This window comes from Diabrotica virgifera, chromosome 2, assembly GCF_917563875.1.
Source record: "Diabrotica virgifera virgifera chromosome 2, PGI_DIABVI_V3a".
NCBI classification, from domain to species: domain Eukaryota; kingdom Metazoa; phylum Arthropoda; class Insecta; order Coleoptera; family Chrysomelidae; genus Diabrotica; species Diabrotica virgifera.
In genome coordinates this window covers 84,327,899-84,350,702 of record NC_065444.1, presented here as the reverse complement: position 1 = coordinate 84,350,702, position 22,804 = coordinate 84,327,899, and the positions used below count along the sequence as shown (strand labels likewise).

Below are 22,804 nucleotides of genomic sequence, written 5' to 3'. Positions count from 1 at the left end.
TATGTCAACTATTTAGCTTTTGAATGGGGTGCAAAAAATCGAAAAAATCGCGATTTTTCAATAAATTGTTAATAATTAAAAAAACGAACGCGAACTCTAGGCAGGAAACAGGTAGGTTTTCTTCATATAGATTCTACAATAACTAAAAAAGTAGTCAGCTATCTGGATCTTTGAGTGTCCTGAACATGGTCTATTTCTAGCTTATTACCCTGGAGTATAGATAGATGGATAGAATTCGCTGCATCATACAACTACGACAACGTTGTGCGAAAATGACGACACCAAATTAGATAACGTGGATTTGTGAGGAAAATACCACTAGCAATACAATAAATAAATTTATTCAATCATCTCTGATACTTTAATATCGATAATACTTCTGATAAAAGAATCGGATTTTACAAAAGATAATAAATATTTCCATAAAGTAGAGATAAAATAACTTTTTTTAAATTCATGCCTAAAATTGTTTTAGATTGCATGTAGTGCTGTGCTGAAATTGTGACAGTATCGTGAATTATTCCAACATGGAACCGTTAGCAATAATAATTCCTGTATATTCAGTAGTTTTGTTAATGCTCCTTTTACAGATTCTATGGGCGTTTAAAATCAAGAAAAAATTGTACAAAATGATCGATGAAGGTGAGCAGATATTTTCATTAATCCTTTTAAACTGTTGTGGCATTATATTTGCTATCCCTTAAAAGATTTGCCCCTAAAAAATTTCAATCAACGCTTTTGGTTAGAGCTGTATTTCTTAGGCTAAGGCTTCACGAGCAGGGGCGTAACAGAGGGCCCCGCAGCATGAAGCTTGCGGGGGGCCCCAATCGCTTAAGGGCCCCATCTTGTCATCTGATATAAAGTTAAAATCTGTTAAGTATATTCAAATGAGAAATAAGCCACAATTTTACCTAAAAATGATTTTATTAACGTTTCGACGCCCAAGTCGGGTGTCGTTGTCAAAATACAAAATAATACTAAATAAACAAAAATGTTGTTGCTTAGTAAAAAATTCTTCTAATAATTTATTTAATCTGACTCATTTATATCGGCAATTCAATATTTACTATGGAATCTCTAACGCGAGAATTTCAGTGCCACCGTTGCATTTGGTTGTCTTTTTAAAGACAGATCACATGCTATGATTTTTTGTGGCGGATATTCTTGAGTTGGGATTGATTTCATGTAATCGAATGAACTATCTTTTAGTAAAGTCGTCCCAGGAACGCAACTCATCAATATTGGCAATATCATTTTAAAGTCGTCTACTTTAAAATGTATAATACGTGTCTGAATTGCCGATATAAATGAGTCAGATTAAATAAATTATTAGAAGAATTTTTTACTAAGCAACAACATTTTTGTTTATTTAGTATTATTTTGTATTTTGACAAAGACACCCGACTTGGGCGTCGAAACGTTAATAAAATCATTTTTAGGTAAAATTGTGGCTTATTTCCCATTTGAATATACTTGATTATAAAAATGCCACAAGAAAATAGCTTCAGAACAACATTAAAATCTGTTATTGTTACATTATTTTACGATGTCTGTTTAAATTTAAAATCGTAAAAATTTCTAACTAGACGTATTTGCCAAGTGAATCATCTCATAATATCTATAGAAACTTAATCCCTTCCGGCCTACCGAAATTTATGGCAGCGACAATAAACTATATAATGCTTTGTACGTGACTATTGAAAGATATTAGAATTGCAATTTGCCGAATTTAAGAACAAGATTTTTAAATCTAAAAATGGGTTTTCTTTCTCTCTGTTCTTTACCTACTTTTAGTATTTCGATACAATATTATCGACAGTTGGTTGTTTGCATTGAATGTTATTTATGTTTGTGTTGTTTTACGGTTATAGTTGCATCAGTTTGGTACGCATTTATTTAATAATTATTGACGACTTTTCTTGTGTAATCATTGGACAATCTATCAACAGATAAACGGTAAGATAAGGAAATTATAACACTTAGGCTTTAGGGGAGTCAATGTAGAAAAACTTGCATTGTTTCGGTTTCGGAAAAAACAAACAAGCTTATATTATTCTAAAACATTTTTGTTAGTTTATATATCTTATCTTAAAGTGAAAACTTCTACTCACAGATGCCTCTAATTGTTTATTAATTCTTTAAACAATAAAACTGTTTTATATTAAATCATTTTAAAAGATATCGGTGAATTCATCATTTTACTTTGTTCAAAAATGTTTCTATTTGCTTTTTGATTATGCTGAATTCGAATATGACATTAAATCAGGGCCATAAGTACGATGTTGGGGGCCCCGGGGACAAACGTGATCTGGGGGCGCCCTACCGGGGGGTCTGGGGTTAATCACCAAGCAGAAGGAGTCCGGGAAAATTGATATTTAACCACTTGAAAACGCATTTTAATGTACTCCATGACTGAAGTTTCCTGTACCTACGTACATATTGCTATTTTAGTTGACCAACACAAAAAAATTTGAAATCACATTATTTTAAGCTAAATATTTTGCAAATATTTACCATCAATATAGTAACATCTTTTCTGTTTTCATAAAAAATATACTACATATAATGTTACTTACATTCTTCGGCTATAATGTAGGTTTTTAATCGCGTTATATTGCCTATAGTCCATATTATATGCAGTATAACGCGATTACAATCGCGGGGCCCCCGGCGCCCGGTTGCCCCAATGGTAGTTACGGCCCTGTCAGACATTGCAATTTGAAAATTCAGAATAAATTTTTTTGAGCACTTATACAGTATGTCTGCGTGGCTTCGGACCATATGGGAAACAATTTTTTTATCAATTTTATGAAAAAAGTTATTCTTCATGAAATGCTATGAATGGTCTTAAATCTGAGATACAAAATAAGCCAGATAAACCATCAGATATCAAAGCTTATCAATTTTATACGAGGTAAGTAAAAAAATAGGAATTTAACTCAAGGATAAAGTACTTTTATATTTAACAATATACAATTTTAATTTTAATATGTAATTACATCGTTGTGTAACGATCTCAAAACGAAGATTCAATCGTAATATATCACATTTTACCAACTTTATACGAGGTATGTCGAAAAATATTAATTTCTCTCTAAGAGTTAAGTACCTTTATAGTTCACAATATTTCAACTGGAATGATATATGTAATTGCATATTTAAACATAGTTTTTAATTGCGAACATCTTTTTATAATAAAATTTTTCAATATTGTAAAGGTAGTATAGGTACAGTATAACAGAGTTAAGAAAAACACTCAAGGTCAGTTGCACCGCATAAACGAACATCTGTCGTCTCTTCTTCTCACGGTTGCAGACAAATCGGTATTATTATACTATTAAGCGAAATTAATATTTTTTGATATACCTCGTATAAAATCAATAAAATTTAATATCTGATTATTGCAACTTAGGTTTTATACCATGCACAGCATTTTATGAAGAATAACTTTTTTTCGTAATATAGATAATAAAAAAGTTTCCCATAGGCTCCAAGCTACGCAAACACACTGTATAAGAAATCAAGAAAGAATTGTTTTAACATTTACTATTTTTAAAGCTGGTTATTAAATGTATCGTAGGTAAGTTGTACAGAAAACAACAAAAGAAGTTGTTTATTTCATTTTCAAAGTAAAATAATTACATTTGAAAGATTACACCTTAGGCTTTAAAAAAACACCAATACAATAATTGTAATATAGGCGTTTACATTTAAGTAATATCCAGTTAAAAGTGGTAGTTATTCTGTAAAACTACGAAGTTTTCAAACAATACATTTTTTGAGACGTTGTATTATTTGAATAAAATTTTTGATATATTTTTTTAATAAAACATGGTTTAGTACGATGTTTAAAAAATAATTTGTGTAAGTTTCAGATTTATATAGGTAAAATTATATTAGTACCACATTTTACATCCACACTGTACTTATACACATATTTTTTTTTTCTTTGGGATATAATTATAAGACATCGTTAACGTTCTTCTTTCATTGCCAATTTGTAAAGTTTAATTTGATTAATTAGTTAAAAAGTAATGAAATGAATGTCGACTCGATTCGGCAGGAGACAGATTTAGATCAAAACGAAACCGTAGATTTTCTAATTTTAAAAAGTAATGTTAAATTAACTCAACTGCTCGCTACGACGAACGCTGCCATACAGTGCGCCACTGCCAAAGTTTGTGGGAAGGGTGACTCGAGCGTTATAAATAAAAAATATAGAAGCTGTAGATGTAATTTTAGAAAAACCTTTAATTTTTTTGTTATGTAATATTTTCTGAATTTTCACTGGCCGAGTGAGTTTTTTCTAAAATTCATATTTTCGTGTATATAAAAAAACTAATTTCGCAGTTAATTTGTTTAATAAAAAATTAAGCATCCACTTTTGGAGTAGAACTTTTTGATATGCTGTTTTATTAATTATAGTACGTTTATTAATGAAATTTATAAAAAGTTTTATCTTGTTTGATATTTTCGGTGGGCAGAAACTCCGTTGACTCCACTACTTTTAATAACGCTGTCATTGTAATATATCTGCAGGAGACAGAATGAGTTCTAAGAGGGAATATAAAAGTGGTGCAGAAAAACGAAAGTTACGTGCTCAAAAATCCGATCAAAAACAAAAATTACCAAAAATTTCATCATTTTTTGTGACCACTGGTGAATTAAAACAGCAGCCTAGTGAAGTTGGTGAAACATCAATAGATGTAGTTGGTCTTGGTCAGGAAACAATATTTACTAATCCTACTCAAAATGAAAATGAAAACCCAGAAATAGAGTTAGACGTCGCAGATTAATATTACGCTCGTTGTAGTTCCAGGTAACGTTTTATTTTTATTTGGGTAGAAAGACTAATTTAAAAAATGCTTTTTACTTCCCACCAAAGCCATAAATTCCACACAAAAAAATGAAAATGAAATTAAAAAAAATTAAAAAAAAAACGGCGCGACTGCTCCCGGGTTAAAATGGGCCCCATTTCAAATTCTGCGGGGGGCCCCGACGGAGTTTGTTACGCCACTGTTCACGAGCTACAGATTGACGGTATCGGGAGCAGTAAAATGAAGCGTGATAAATGAAAACAACAGTGATAATAATGAGCGGCACCACTCAGGGCCTATTTTACTACTAGGCCCGTGAGGCACCTGCCTCGGGCCTGTATTTTAAAGGGGCAAGGAAAAATCACAAAAAAAAAGTTTATTGCAATAACAAAATAAATTTGCAAAATTCTTTCATTTTACGAACAGGAAATGATAATGATAACAATAAGAGGTATATTCATAAACCATAAACCGTTCTTATAATTTTTTAAAAGGACATGAAAATTTTAAAACATAGGTTAGTCCGTTCTTTAACGGTAAAATATTGCAAAACCTCTAAATTTTAAAGAACCGCTTGGATTGACATGAAATTTGGCATACACATAGCTAACAAGTCAAAGAAAAAAAGTGATATTGTGCCGATATATTGTGCTTTTGCCCTGGGGGTGGTTGTCACCCACTCTTGGGGGTGAAAAAATATTCGTCCAAAGAAAGTCAGGAAATGGATAAACTGGCTAATTTTAAGTAACTTTTGTTCTATAGAGTTTTTTCACTAAGTCAATACTTTTCGAGTTATTTGGCAGTGAATATGTTCATTTTTTAACAAAATAACATTTTTTAATAATGCTTCTAGACGGTTTTTCGCAAATAACTCAAATAGTAAGTATTTTGTCGAAAAAACATTATAAACAAAAATATAGCCTGTAAAAAATTTAAAAAAAAATGGTGTATATATCACGTCTCTACACCTAGTAGAAGCAGAGTTATAGCTAATGAAAAATAGGTTCACATTCGTCAAATTCCAAATGGAATACTTTAACGTGAAATAACCAAAAATGAAGCACATTTCGGGGAAAACTCATTACAACTTATTTAAAGTGTTTAAAAAAAGCTTCATTTTTGTTTTATAAAAAAAACTTTTAGCATCAAAATTAAACAAGGTACGCTCAAAATAAAGTTAGTCCCTTTTGGTTTTGGTAAAAAAATCGAGAAAATCACCCCCTAATTAGTATCTTAAATGAACTTAATCGTTACGACTTCACAAGTTTATTGACTCGTGTATATATTTTTTATATGATCTGTAAGTTTCATCGGTTCAAAGTCCTTATTATTGGAAGGGCTGTAGTTAAAAGGGGTTGAACGAGTCACTAATCACGAATGTATGCAAATTTAGAAACACCAAATCTCAATCAATTTTTGTCTAACAGAAAAACAAAAAAATACATGATATTCAGAAAAGCAAATCTGCCTTTTCTTGTTTTTCGAGATTTTTGGTATCTCTAACAATTTTCAAGTTATTTTGAAAAAAACCATATTTTTCAAAATTTAAATTTTTAAAATTTTACTTTGAAACCACATTTTTTCAAAAATAAGCACTTTCAATCGATGAAACTTACAGATCATATAAACACAACATAAGTAAAATAATTTGTGGAGCGGTAACGATTAATTTCATTTAAGTTGCTAATTAGAGGGTGGTCTTCCCGATTTTTTTTTTTGCAAAAACAAAAGGGACCAACTTTATTTTGAGCGTAACTTGCTTAAATTTAATGCTAGAAACTTTTTGGAAAAACAGAAATAAAGCTTTTTTCGTACTTCCGGGCCTAAAGTGACAACTTCACTCCCTTGTGACAGGTACTAAAGTGTCACATTTAATCCCTCCGGGATTAAATATTGACGAAACTCCCGGAACGATTAAATCACAAACAAACGAATTTAAGGGATATTTTATTGAAAAATATAATTAATTAGAATGGTAATTAACGTTAATATTTGGAAATTTACTTATATCAATATCTTCTCTAATGTTAATAACCGATTTCAGCATTGAGTAATGTGCCCAGAGAGTTGAGGCACAAACCGCTTTTGATTTATCATCGAAGTAGACTAACAGCGCATTTTCAGTAGGTTGTCTCACATTTTTTAAGCGGCACCACTTTTTAAAAGCATCGTACTGCTGCTCGTATAGTTTTCTAGATTTCGGTGGTAACAATTCTTCACCTACTTCGGCTGCTCTTTTATCAATATCAGATACACCTTCTTCACTCATGATACCAATAATTATCAATAACAATGTTTCTTTACAATGACACTAGTAATGACAATGTTTCTAAATTATAACTGTCACAACGCAATGTTACTATGGTAACTTATTTTAAAGACAGTTTATTAAATGAGTTGAAGAGAGAAAAAACTGATTGAAATTATTGAAATAATTAATAAAATCATACCGGAAGTACGAAAAGTATCGTATATACCTTGCGACTGAAGTACATTTAATCCTTCAGGTAAATTATGGCCCTCCCTGCGGTCGGGCCATAAACTTTACCTTCAGGATTAAATGTACTACTTCAGTCCCGCGGTATATAATGTACTATTTTAAACACTTTAAAAAAGTTATAATGGGTTTTTCCCAAAAAGTGCTTAATTTTTTGGATATTTCACGTCGAAATATTCTATTTAAAATTTGGTGAATATGAATCTATTTTTCATTGGCTATAACTCTGGTTCTACGAGATCCAGAGACCTAACGTGTACACCATTTTTTTTACTTTTTTATAGGCTATATTTTTGCTAAGAACGTTTTTTTCGGCAAAATACTTACTTTTTGAGTTATTTGCGAAAAATCGTCTAAAAATGTGGTTATTTTGTTGAAAAATAAACATATTCACTCGCAAATAACTCGAAAATTGTTGACTTGGCGAAAAAGCTCTATAGAACAAAAGTTACTTAGAATTAGTCAGTTTACCCACTTCCGGACTTATTTTGGACATATATTTTTCCCAGGGCAAAAGCACACATCGGCACAATATCACTTTTTTTCTTTGACATGTAAGCTATAAGTATGACAAATTTCATGTCAATCCAAGCGGTTCTTTAACATTTAGAGCAAAAACCGTGAAAGAATGGACTAGGTATAGTTTTTACCCATTTGTGATACTTTAATAGCGTAAGCGTAAACTATCTATACGAAAACATGCGTATAATTCTGTAAATGATATTTTTGACATATTAGACCAGGGCGTTTAGCAAAATAAATCGATTTTTCAATATATGTAGCACATAGAGATTTGAAACATTTTTCATTGTGTTTAGAATGATGTCGGGAAAAAAGTCTACTACATATATAGAAAAATCGGTGGAAATGCATAGTTACATTTTAAAGTGCATAAAATGAATCCAAAATTGCATAAACATGTCAAAATAAGTGTAAAAGGGCCACATTTTGTTACTCGGGGATTTTTGGGGTCGCTGTGACCTCCGGAGTGACCTCGGGAGCACCTGGTGCCCAGGGTCACGGAAGGCACGTCATCTGAAGTTTTGAGAGTTTTCGGTACTAAATTAATGCAAACAGGTTATTCGGGGGTTTTTGGGGTCGTTGAATAATAATACGCCATCAGAACCGACCCCTGGTGCACCTGGTGCCTAAAAACCCTTCAAATTCCAGAAGTTAACATGAACATGCCTTATCATGTTATCACCAGGTGGTCCGAGGGTCGGGTTTGATCTGAGCGTAATCGTATTCAAAAACCCCAAAAACCGCCTAGTAATCTATTTGCATGCATTCAAGGCCAAAAACCATCGAAACTCCAGAAGATGACATGCATTAGCAATGACAGTTCAACGCCTACCCGTTTTCTTACCATATGGTTCATCCATCAGAGTTCATCGAGTTTTGAAATACACACATCAGAAAAGTCTAGGGATATTTTTATAACATAATAAAATTGATAAAACTAAATTTTTTCTATGGATGCTATACAATGTGCAACTTCTCTCACTACTTACGTACATTCAAAACGAACAATTTATCAGGCTGTGAGAAAAGTCGGCCATTGCAGTGAGAAATATTTTTTCTCACGGGTTTCATACGTAGAATCGCGGTTTCCATGGTAACATGCGTAATACAAACACAAATATATTTGTCAAATAAAATGTGTCAAATCAAAACTTACCAGGAATTACCTTTCGAAACTGTTCAAATATAACTGGTGACTATAATTTTAAATAAATAAAAGTATGTATATAAATATTAAGAATAATAAATACCTACATATGTGTGTAATATGTATTTTATTTCAATTTTGGCATATAATCTACATAAAAGCACGTAAATTATTTAATCTTGAAGTTTGAACTCTAGACAAAAACGCATCCATCGACAAAGTACAGTGTACAACACGAGAGAAAACGACATACTCCCCCTTCGCTTGATGTGAGAAATACGTCTTTCTCTCTCTCTTGTTGTACAATATACTATTGATAAATTTATACAGTGGCTCATCCTGTAGGTTTTTGGTGAGTAAAACAAAACGGCAAAAGTGATAACGAATATTTGACAAAGTTTTTTACAGAAAAGGAACAAACTATAGGTTTTACACTGCACTAAATATTCTGGTAATATCGATTTTGTTTATGCTACAAAGTTCTTGTTTACTTAGTGCATTGAAAATATTGCTTTTTATCATGGAACGACGTCATTAACACGTTGACGGACAATGCGTCAAATAAACTGCTTGTAAAAAGTTAGGGATATAGAAAATTCTGCTGAATTTTCATAGTAGATTTTTTCAAGAACAGATTAACGGATTCCGCTATTTTTTTTTATTATTTTACATTTTTCTTTAGTATTAACACAGTTATACAAAAGTTTACTCAAACTTTTTTTTTGTACTTATACCGGGTGGAAGAAAAGAAATGTTTTTCTTATGTTAAGTTTGAGACGCCCTGTAGGGAGGACGAGGTACAAATGTGAGTATACATCGAAATCGTATTGTAGTCTTATGTTTTGTGAACATTTTATTTTTTGAATGTCCCTGATATCTTTAGAAACAAAAAAAATAGACGGTTTTGTAATTTAACATGTGTTTTAACCGAAACAAAAGTTTGAGACACCTTGTAGGGAGAAAAGGGCACAAAGGGGAGTATACCTCGATATTCTGTTGTAGTCTCATATTTTGTGAATATTTTATTTTTTTAATTTCTCTAATATCTTTAATAACAAAGAAACTAGACGGTATTACTCTTTAATATGTGCTTTAACCGACGACATGCATCACATCACACATGTGAAACATAGAAACACATATTAAAGAGTAATACCGTCTAGTTTCTTTGTTACTGAAGACATCAGAGAAATTAAAAAAATAAAATATTCACAAAATACGAGACTACAACATAATATCGAGGTATACTCACCTTTGTGCCTTTTTCTCCCTACAAGGTGTCTCAAACTTTTGGTTCGGTTAAAACACATGTTAAATTACAAAACCGTCTATTTTTTTTTGTTTTTAAAGATATCAGGGACATTCAAACAACAACATGTTCACAAAACATAAGACTACAATACGATTCTGATGTATACTCACATTTGTACCTCGTTCTCCCTACAGGGTGTGTCAAACTTTTGGTTCGGTTAAAACACATGTTAAATTACAAAACCGTCTATTTTTTTTTGTTTCTAAAGATATCAGGGACATTCAAACAACAACATGTTCACAAAACATAAGACTACAATACGATTCTGATGTATACTCACATTTGTACCTCGTTCTCCCTACAGGTTGTCTTAAACTTAACATAAGAAAAACCTTTCTTTTTTTCCACCCGGAATAAGTACAAAAAATAAGTTTGAGTAAACCTATTCACAATTGTGTAAATACTAAAGAAAAATCTAAAATAAAAAAGATAGGGGAATCCGTCTGTTCGCAAAAAAATCAACTATGAAAATCAGCATAATGTTCTATATCCCTAACTTTTGATGAGCAGTTTATATAAGCAACACTATATGTATTTTGCAAAGTAGAATAGGGAAAATGCAACGTCTATAGACGTTGTGTCACGATACATCAATTGAAATTAGACGTCTATATACGTTCTGTCCGTCAACGTGTTAACTTTCAATGTGGTATGTGGCAAACTTATTAAGTTGAGCGCATCGGAGTCTCCCAGAGTGTTACAAGTCAATTGTGACGGTGTTAACCGCTAGAAGACAACCAACAATTACCGCACCTGAATTGGTTAGCGACTTGTAGAGGGCACATCAGGTAACCACAGGCTGTGATACTGCAGGAAATCGTCTCCATGAAGTCAATCTCGACAATAGAAGGTGATTGACATGCCCACCAATCTCCAGAGGCAATCGCGCTGCAAGATTGAAGTGATGTCAAGAATATCAAAACTGGGATGCAAATGATTGGGCTACAGTTTTATTCTCCGACAAATCTAGATTTGGATTTCATCCAGATTCTTGTCAAGTACCTAATAGTGTGGAAACGATCTGGAAATGTGGAAGGTTTAAAACATGTTCAGGATGTTTACACATACAGAGGTGATGCAGTAATGGTATGAAGTGAAATAATAGTCGGTAGAAGAACGGACCTCGTTTTTCTAAACCGCTTTCTTACAGCTAAGCAGTACCTCGACACCATTCTTTAAGCTATCGCTCTTCCGTTTGCTGATGCGGTTGGTCAAAACTTCCATCTCATGCATGATAATGCTCGTTCACATGTCACACGCCCACTGGCTTAGCAACGAAGGTATTGATATGTTGCCTTGACCAGCAACCGTTCTGGAGGTACATAAAAAGCCTAATTAAAAGACGCCATCTTCAAAGAGCTCTAGCTCTCTTAGGAAGCATTTTCGGACTAGGTGATTTGGGTTAAAACTTAATATTTTGAGAGCAGAAATCTACAGTTAAAATATTTCCAATTATTAATGAAACTGTACATTAGTAATAAAGCCAAAATTTGTACATACATATACAGGGTGTAACGAAAATACAGGTCATAAATTTAATCACATATTCTGGGACCAAAAATAGTTTGATTGAACCTAACTTACCTTAGTACAAATGTGCATATAAAAAAAGTTACAACCCTTTGAAGTTACAAAATGAAAATTGATTTTTTCCGATATATCGAAAACTAATAAAGATTTTTTATTGAAAATGGATATGTGGCATTCTTATGACAGGAGAATCTTAAAGAAAAATTATAGTGAAATTTGTGCACCCCATAAATATTTTATGGGGGTTTTGTTCCCTTAAACCCCCCCAAACTTTTGTGTACGTTCCAATTAAATTATTATTGTAGTACCATTACTTAAACACAATATTTTTAAAACTTTTTTGGCTCTTAGTACTTTTTCGAAAAGTCAGTTTTTATCGAGATATTTTGAATATTTGACAAATCCACCACATATTTGTATATGGTTGAGTACGATTATGGAGACTTGATAATACTATGAAAATTTATGTATGATTTACATTTTTAGGTATATTTTGAACCGTATTAAAAAAGAAGCCATATCTCGATAAAAGGTGCCTTCTCGAAAAAATACAGAGGCAAAAAAGTTTTAAAAACATTGTGTTTAACTAATGGTACCGCAGCAATATTTTAATTGGAACGTACACAAAGATTTGGGGGGTTTAAAAGAACAAAACCCCCATAAAATTTGTATGTAAACATATTAAAAAATAAGCCTCAACTCGATAAAAACTGCCTTATCGAAAAAATACTAAGAGGCATAAAAGTTTTATGAATATTAAGTTTAACTAATGGTACCACAATAATAATTTAATTGAGACGTACACAAAAGTTTGGTGGGGTTAAAGGGAACAAAACCCCCATAAAATATTTATGGGGTGCACAAATTTCACTATAATTTTTCTTTAAGATTCTCCTACCATAAGAATGCCACATATCCATTTTCAATAAAAAATCTCTAATAGTTTTCGATATATTCGAAAAAATCGATTTTCAATTTGTAACTTCAAAGGGCTATAACTTTTTTTATGTGCATATTTGTACTAAGGTAAGTTAGGTTCATTAGAACTATTTTTGGTCCCAGAATATGTGATTTAATTTATGACCTGTATTTTTGTTACACCCTGTATTTTATGTAATATTTATGTTGTATAAATCCCAACTACTTACTGAAACGTTTGTTAGACCATTTTTGGTGACACGAATAACTGTTGCTAAACAGTGGCACACTGTCAAGAAAGACTGGTCAAGTGGCCACTACTGATCTACACTGACGCAAAAACAACTAGAAATAAGATTTAATAGCATAGCCCAGTCCAGTACTGGTTTTTATCCAAACAATGTTTAAGACATTTATATTTATAATCCCTGGATTTAAAGAAACAAAGATAACGAGATAAGTTTATTGTTTATAGCACTATTCAAGAGATGTACTAAGGTAGACGCATTTTTTTTAAACAGTCGTATGAGGAAATACGAAAAATGATAGACGTTGGAATAGTTTTAATAGCGATATTTTCTGTCGCTTGTTTGGTACTTTTGATTCAGATTATATCGGGAATTTTACTGAGAAAAAAGTTGCATAGAATGCTTGAACAAGGTAGGCTAACTTTTTGTAGTTTAATTTTAAACGGTTTCATAGTGTCTGTCGTCCTATACATATATTCTCTAAACTTCTTAACCTATGTTGACATATTTCTTCGTCCAGGTTTGCATTTCTAATGCGCTTTTTGTCTGAGCTCTGCTTTCTTCTCTGGAGCATTCCAATTCCATCGGTCCCCATGCTTTTTCAGCATTCAGATTGTGTGTCCGCAACATTTCAGCTGCTGTTTTTTCTATAATTGTCTTTTTGCTCCCCATAGTTTGTTCTACATGTTCGTTTCTAATTCTCCATGGTTTGGATATTCTACATAATCTTCACCATACAGCTATTTCCATAGTGCTAAATGTTTTTCTTTGCATATTCTGTCGACGTCAAATTTTAGAATTATAAACAGCAATAATATATCTTTTACAATATTGTGTTAAATAATTAGTTTTATTATTTTTTTAAATAAATGAGAGCCAAATTGGCTGCCATTTATTTAGTATGTTTTGCCAAATCATCATGTGTGTATATTCTGTATATACCGTAAAACACGTGTAGGTAATAGTATAATTAGGAAATATAGTAGAACGCAGATTTGGATAGTTCTGCTTTAAGATATAGTGCGGCAGCTGGTTGGCCTGGTAATTAAATAAATAATTAAAATTATTTATTTTTTACTTGGGTATATACCGATAAAGCAGGCCATATGACGTATGTGCTAAAATTAATTTTGACCATTTTTTATGTACCGGGTGTCCCAATAAGAATGGCTGTCGGCCATCTCAGGAACCGTTTATAGTACAGCTTTGAGAAAAAAATATTTATAACGAAAGTTACCTCGGGAAAAGCCTGGAAATTATTTTCATAATTGTGGGTCCACCCCTAGAGGGCGTAATTGAATATCAAAAATTAAAAAATCAAAATTTTACAAAATTTAGCTAATGAAAAGGCACTGGAAATCCAATCATCGTATTCTTCATAAAATTCTGCGCATATTTGATTTCACATGTTTAAGTCTACCTTTGCAAATAAGAGGTGGGGGTGAGTGGGAACCTTCTTATGAGAAAATGGCTGTAAGTCCGATTCTGTTAAATCGAATTTTGCATACTTGGTCTTGTTGAAAACAGCTTTTTGTCGTCAATGTAAGTGTCTTATTTTCGAAATAGCCTAATAAGTAATATGCAAGCTAGGAGGCGTTATTTAATTATTTTCAGAAATCTGGTTTTCTTTGGAAAATATTAAATACAAGCATGCATTTTTAATCGTGTATTACAAAATTAGACCAAAATAGCAACATAATACCGAAAACTGCATGTCGATACCTTTTTTCTATCTCGAGATATCTTAAGAAATGTTTAAATTTTAAACATAACTGTTACTGTCTCCGGTAAACGAGGTTAAGGAAAAGTAGTGTGCTATGGAAAAATCAAATAAACATTTTCCAGGTGTAAACGTATATAATTAATTAAAACAACAATTAGACAAACAACACTATAAAATATAACAAAGAAATAAAAGCAACTACTTACTTAGTCTTAGTGACTGCCTAAATGTTCAAATTGTTGCCCATCATTTTCGATGCAAGCATTTACTCTTTCAAGAGCAGATTGAATAGCAACATATTTAACTGTTTTAGACGTTTAGTCCTAGCTAGGCCCACTACTCTAGAATCTAGAGAATACTAAACGCCATTTAAAGCATTGCGAAAGCAGAAATTGAGACTGCTGTTCAATCTACTCTTGAAAGAGTAAATGCTTGCATCGAAAATGATGGGCAACAATTTGAACATTTAGGTGGTCACTAGGTTAGTAGTTGCTTTTATTTCTTTGTTATATTTTATAGTGTTGTTTGTCTTATTGTTGTTTTAATTATTTATATACGTTTACATCTATAAAATGTTTCTTTGTTTTTTTCATAGCACACTACGTTTCCTTAACTTGGTTTACCGGTGACATTAACAGTTGTTTAAAATTTGCACGTTTATTAAGATATCTCGAGATAGAAAAAGGTATCGACATGCGGTTTTCGGTATTATGTTGCTAATTTGGTCTAATTTTGTAATACAGGATTAAAAATGCTTACTTGTATTTAATATTCTCCAAAGAAAACTAGATTTCCGAAAATAAATAAATAACGCCTCCTAGCTTGCATATTACTTATTAGGCTATTTCGAAAATAAGACACTTACATTGACGAAAAAGAGATGCTTTCAACAAGACCAAGTAAGCAAAATTCGATTCAGCAGAACCGGACTTACAGGCATTTTTTCATAAGAAGGTTCCCACTCACCCCCACCTCTTATTTGCAAAGGTAGACTTAAACTTGTGAAATGAAATATGCGCAGAATTTTATGAAGAATACGATGATTGGATTTGCAGTGCCTTTTCATTAGGTAAATTTTGTAAAATTTTGATTTTTTAATTTTTGATATTCAATTACGCCCTCTAGCGGTGGACCCACAATTATGAAAATAATTTCCAGGCTTTTCCCGAGGCAACTTTTGTTATAAATATTTTTTCTCAAAGCGGTACTATAAACGGTTCCTGAGATATGGCCGAGAGCCATTCTTATAGGGGACACACGGTACATTTCACCTTACAGAAACAACTGGAATGTTTCAGCTCTTTTTTATTCATTTCAAAAAATAAAAAACACTTTTTCCGACAAAATAGTGTTTCATTATTACACTTGTAATTTGTTGGAGTATTAACTGCACAACACAACAATTAACAAGAAATCACTTAAAATACACATTAATTTTCTTCTCCTTCTGTATTTTCTGCGACATTAACATCATTCAATTCAATGATAAATTTATTTCCACCATTAATATGGAAGTGCCAAATCTACTTTGCTAACATTAGATACCTAAAATTTTAAAAAGGATAAACCCTATAGTTGGCTGCATACCATCGATAAAACAACGGAAATTTAAGTAAAGACTTCTGTTGTATATTGGTATAAGAATTTATTAAAATTCTTTAAAAAGTATCCAAAACATGATTGACAGTCACGAAACGTTTTCGGTCAAAACTGACTATCTTCAGTGTGAAACGTCCAGGGTACAGGTAGTTGAAACTAGCTACGTTTAAAGATCTGAAAACTTTTCAGTTACATTGTTAAAATATAGGTACAGGGAGTAACACAAGTACAGGTCATAAATTAAATCACATATTCTGGGACCAAAAATAGTTCGATTGAACCTAACTTACCTTTGTACAAATGTGCACATAAAAAAGTTATAGCCCCTTAAAGTTACAAAATAAAAATTGATTTTTTCCAATATATTGAAAAGTATTAGAGATTTTTTATTGAAAATGGACATGTGGCATTCTTATGGCAAGAACATCTTAAAAAAAATAAAATTGAAATTTGTGCACCCCACTAAAATTTTATGGGGGTTTTGTTGTTCCCTTAACCACCCCCCTCCCCCAAATATTTGAGTACGTTCCAATTAAATTATTATTGTGGTACCATTAGTTAAACAAAATGTTTTTGAAATTTTTCTGTCTCTTTGTAATTTTTCGATAAGTCAGTTTTTATCGAGGTATTTTGAACATTTGTAAAATCCATCACAAATTTTTACATGGTAAGTAAGATTATAGAGACCTGGTAATAAATATGAAAATTTATTGGGAATTTACATTTTTTAGGTATATTTTAAAACATATTAATATCTCGATAAAAAATCGTTTATCGAAAAAATACTAAGAGGCAAAAAAGTTTTAAAAACATTGTGTTTAACTAATGGTACCACAATAATAATATAATTGGAACGTACACAAACATTTGGGGTATTTAAAGGAACAAAACCCCCATAAAATTTTTATTAAAAAAGAAGCTGCATCTCGATAAAAACTGCCTTATCAAAAAAATACTAAGAGGCAAAAAGTTTTAAAAACACTGTGTTTAGCTAATGGTGCCGCAGTAATAATTTAATTGGAACGGACACAAAAGTTTGGGGGGCCTTAAGGGAACAAAACCCCCATAAAATTTTTATGGGGTGTACAAATTTCACTGTTATTATTTTTTTAAGATGTCCTTACCATAGGAATACCACATGCCCATTTTAAATAAAAAATCTATTCTCATTGTATTGGAAAAAATCGATTCTCATTTTGTAATTTCAAAGGGCTGTAACATTTTTTTATGTGCACATTTGTACTAAAGTAAGTTAGGTTCAATCGAGCTATTTTTAGTCCAAAAATATGTGATTTAATTTATGACCTGCATTTTTGTTACACCCTGTATCAAGATTACAAATAATGCAACCACATAATAACATTTTGACCAAAATCTGAATCCATCGACTTAATGTCGCATTATCTGTAATGTTATATATTTTAACAATGTAACTGAAAGGTTTTTAGAGCTTCCAACGTCCAAGACCCTTTAACTACCTGTACAGTGCTGTACACTGGACGTTTCACACTGAAGATGGTCAGTTTTGACCGAAAACGTTTCACGATTTTCCATTATCTTTTGGATAATTTTTAAATAATTTTAATAAATTCATATACCAATATACACCAGAAGTCTTTACCTACTTTAATATTACGTTGTATTAGATATTCCTTTTTTAATTACAACAGTTATGTTGGTATCAAATTTAGGAAGTGTATTTACCCTTTAAGTAAACAAATGATTTACAGACGATCGACTTGTTCTGAAACGACAATATTCTTCTGCTCATTTTTCAATTTGTTTTAATTTCAGGTTACTACTTTTTGGAGTTGGAAACAGGCTGGGGAAGGAAAGTTTTGAAACCTATTCCTCCAGGCAACGTAGATTTATGTAAGTATTTGCATATACAACTTTGCCCAACAAATGCTTAGGGTACAGATGTCTAAATGCTTTGCGGTGAATTGCTATGACATTTCGACAAAACAATGTGACTTTATAGAACTTCATACAATATCAAAACAATTGGTCCGAGAAATTAATAAATACCTAATACATATAATAACCGCCACGCTACCAGACACACGGGTACATTGAGTTAATACAGTCCCGGATCCTGCACTTGTTGCACTGTTTACTTTTATGACTAGTGATGTCTAGAACGTCACAAAATGTATAGAAACCAATACAAACATAGAAAGTTGACAGTTTATAGAACAGTTGTGTTTGAAGTTTATAGTGTCATCAAATACTATTGATTGTAATACATCCAACTCCCACAGAAATCTGGAAGCACGTTGCCACTAGCGCCACTGTCGGCTTGCGGTGAAACTACGTTGTGACAACGTAAAATTTGACGTAAACATTCAAATTTAATTTTATAAATTTTTGAATAACGAGCTAATTTTGCAAAATTAAATTAAAATAAAAATAGTTCAAACACTTATACAAAAACAATAATAAAGCAATTTTATAAATGTAAGGTTAGATTGCTCTGGTTATCACCCCGGACCACTAGATGGCGCTATTTTTTGCTTTCTCAAATGTAATGGGAAATGTCAAGAGTTGTATGTATTACAATCAATAGTATTTGGTGTCATTGTGTTAAAGTTGTAAAAGTTAAAAAGTATTGTAATATTGTTGGTGTTTGAATAAAGTTATTTTAAAGCAGAGTAACGATACTATTGATTAATGTATTTTTTGTATGGAAAAACAATTGTTTTGAATAATTTCATGACAGTTACATAACATGACAGATATGAAAGTCACAAATGAGAACGGGCCGGATTAGCTGAAGCCTAGCAATTATGTACCGGTGTGTCTACTAGCGTGGCGCTTACTGTATATATACAGCAGGTCTACTTAAGTTAATAAGCTATCAGCAGTCACAATTTGGAACCACTCATCAACCCCATTTGCAATACATAAAGGGTTAAGGCAGGAAGATGCGTGTCAGCTTTTTAACATATTGATAACATAACATATTTTAACATATTTTTACATTCGAAGCGGTCAAAGACTTCATATATCTAGGGACATCGGTTAACCCTAATAATAACAGATCAGGGAAAATAAAAACGGATCATAATTGCAAATCAGTGTTATCGTGGTCTATCAAGAACTTAACTAACAAAGACCTCTCTCAAAAGACCCATATAGACCACTGATAATCCCCATTCTCACTTATGTATGAGAGGCATGGACTCTAACCAAAAGAGACAAATCCTCTCTATCGATTTTTGAAAGAAAGGCACTACGCACGATATTCCAAGCGGTCTGTGAAAACGAAATATGGAGGCGTAGATATAACTTTGAACTACAGAATATCCACAAGCATAAGTTTGGTGGACAATAAATATATTAGCACTACATATAATCAAGCGAAACCATGTGCAGTGGGCAGGACATGTAACCGGGCCCGGAATCAAACATGATAAAAAAAGAATTATAACGACGCAACCGGTGGGAAAGAGAAGGCGGGGTAGACCAAAGGTGAGATGGATAGACAGGGTAAAATAGAATGCTAAGAAGATCGGTGTTGCATAGTGGAAAATCTATGCAACGGATAGAACAGAATGACGCAGACATTAACGTGAACGTTCTCTGCCATTTTACTCGAAATATAAGGTTTGTTTCAATACAACGAAAAACCGTCATGTAACGATCATCATCATCAATGGTGCTACAGCCCTATGAAAGAGACTCGACCTTCCCAAGTCTATTACGCCAGTCACTCCTATCCATTGCCAACCGTTGCCAGTTTGCTGCGCCTATTTTTCTCCCATCCTCATCTACACCATCCTTCCATCTAAGTTTTGGCCTACCCCTATTTCTACTTCCCACAGGTTGTGAAATAAGGATTCTTCTAGGAGGGTTGTTATGCTGTGATCTTGCTAGATGTCCTGCCCATCTTAGTCTTCCTATTCTTATAAGAGATACTACGTCTTTATCACCAAATATATGTTTATAATCTGTGGTATACCTCGTAGTTGTACCTCCTCCTCCAAATACCATTTTCACAGATGCCACCGAATATGCCTCTCAGGATCCTTCGTTCAAATATAAGCAGAAGGTTTTCATCTGCTTTGGAGACGGTCCATGTCTCCGATCCATATGTCAACACTGGTTGTATAAGGGTTTTGTATATGGTTATTTTTGTTTTTTGGCTTAAGTTTCTGCTTCTCATATGTCTACTCAGTCCAAAATAGCATTTGTTCGCTAGGATTATCCTTCGCTTGATTTCATACGTCATGACGTTCTCCTTGGTGATCAGGGAGCCTAAGTACGAGTATGTGAATTTGTCCACCACTTCAAAGGTAGAGTTATCAACAGAGAATTGGTGACCGATGTTTCCGGCTCTATTGTTGGGTGTTGATGCCAACATCTTAGTTTTCTCCTCGTTTACTTTCAGGCCCATATTTTTTGAGGCATTTGAGAAGGTGGTATACATTTCTTCTAGTTTGCGTGTTGTGCGGGCAACTAGGTCCACGTCATCTGCATATGCCAAAATTTGGGATGATTTATTAAAAATATTTCCTCTGTTGTCTATTCGGTCATCTCTGACCGCCTTTTCCAGAGCTATGTTGAAGAGGAGACACGCCAGCGCGTCTCCCTGTCGCATTCCAACATTCGTTTCAAACGCCTGTGATTGTTGGCCCTGTATTTCGACTTTGCAAACGACTTTACGCATTTTGTAGCCTTAACCAATCGTATCAGTTTATCAGGGATGTGGAATTCATCCATGGCTTCATACAATTGATTTCTTAGGACACTATCATAGCCCGATTTAAAATCTACGAAAAGATGGTATGTGTCGATATTGAATTCATTGGTTTTTTCCAGTATTTGCCTTAGCACAAAGATCTGGTCTGTTATTGATCGACCAGGCCTAAAACCACTTTGATATTCTCCAAGAAGCTCCTCTGAATGTGCACTTAGGCGACCATATAAGATACTCGAAAATATTTTGTAAGCTGTATTAAGGAGGGTTATTCGCCTATAGTTTCTACATTCCAATTGATCACCCTTTTTGTGTAGCGGGCAAACGATTCCAATACACCACTCTTCCGGGATTTGTTCCTCATTCCAGGCTCTCAGTATTATTTTATATATTTGATTAGTCAGGGTAGCACCTCCATATTTAATAAGTTCCGAGGATATACCATCACTTCCTGGAGATTTATTATTTTTTTGGTGTTTTATTGCATCCCGTACTTCTTGAATTGATGGAGGCTCTAATGGTGTATTGTTGGTTTCTCTTGGGTTTGGTTGATTTGGATCTTCTACTTCGATGGTAAGTAGTTCTTTATAGTGTTCCACCCACCTTTTCAATACTTCTTTTGTATTGAGTATGTGCCCCCCCCCCTTATCCTTACATAGTCTTAGCCTTGGTTTGAATTCCTTTCTTACATTATTCAGAGTTTTATAGAATTTTCTTGTTTGATTTTCCTGTTTTAATGCCTCGAGTTCTTCCAGTATTCTATTTTCATAAATTCTCTTTTTTCTTCTATGAATGCACTTCTCTTCTCTTCTAAGGTCTTTATATTTTCGGGTTCTTCTTTGCTGCATCTGTTTATATGCATCATTCTTTCTTCTTGTAATGTCCTCACAATCAGCATCGAACCAGTCATTGCGTGATGGTGGTTTCTCTGGCCCTAGAATATTATTTGCTGCGTCTTTGATATTACTTTTACACATTTCCCATTGTTCGCTGGTTGTTAGATTCTCATTATTTATGCAGTTAGTTTCGATATAGTTTTGAAACCTTTCTACCGTTTGCGGATTTTTGAGTTCAATATGCGCGTTGTTTTGGTACTTCTCTCCTTCTTCGCGTTTGAGATTCTAGCTCGAATTCTTGTGCCAACTAGAAAGTGATCTGAATCAATATTGGCGCCTCGATAGGTCCGGGCATCCATCAAGTTTGAGAAGTGTCTAGCATCTATGATCACATGATCAATTTGGTTGTTCGTTAATCCATCGGGCGAGGTCCAAGTTCCCATATGTATTTTTTTGTGTAGAAAACATGTGCTTCCTACGATCATGTTCTTTGCGGCTGCGAAGGTGACTGCTCGGTGTCCATTCGAATTGGTATTATTATGGAGACTATATTTACCGATGTGCGGTAGATATATTTCTTCCCTTCCGATTTTTGCATTCAGATCACCGATTACTATTTTAATATGTAACTTCTGAGAATGTCACTTCTGGGACAACTGTCATATGCTCTTTCTAATTCATCATATAATTCGTCTTTATCTTCGTCTTCCTTGTCCTCTGTTGGGGCATGTACATTAATAAGACTAATATTAAAAAACTTGCCCTTGATCCTTAAGCAGCTCATTCGTGGATTAATCGGCTTAAAATCTATAACCAAATGCTTGACTTTATTATTGACTATAAAGGCTGTCCCAAATTCATGTCTAGTTCTATGGCAGCTATAGTATATGTTGTCATGTAACGATCACGTTACTGTAAAATAATACGTTCCATGGCTTATCTTTTTTTTATTTAGC

At 33.0% G+C, this 22,804-nt stretch overlaps 2 protein-coding genes across 4 annotated transcripts in view; one reads left to right on the top strand and one right to left on the bottom strand.

The window, feature by feature from the left end:
* Nucleotides 1-22,804, bottom strand: part of LOC114341630 (pre-mRNA-splicing factor 18) — a 152,160-nt gene that overhangs the window by 27,400 nt on the left and 101,956 nt on the right. The window lies entirely within an intron of this gene.
* The window catches only part of LOC126880124 (uncharacterized), a 61,914-nt gene that overhangs the window by 37,926 nt on the left and 1,184 nt on the right, over nt 1-22,804 (top strand). The window contains exons 1-2 of one of the 3 annotated variants that reach the window (XM_050643832.1): nt 361-642; nt 18,108-18,185. In XM_050643832.1, the coding sequence (XP_050499789.1) occupies nt 528-642; nt 18,108-18,185 (193 nt within the window). In that variant the 5' untranslated portion in view covers nt 361-527. Of the gene's footprint in view, nt 1-360; nt 643-12,974; nt 13,404-18,107; nt 18,186-22,804 lie in introns of those variants that run through there. The other 2 variants (XM_050643830.1, XM_050643829.1) reach the window with 2 other exon arrangements.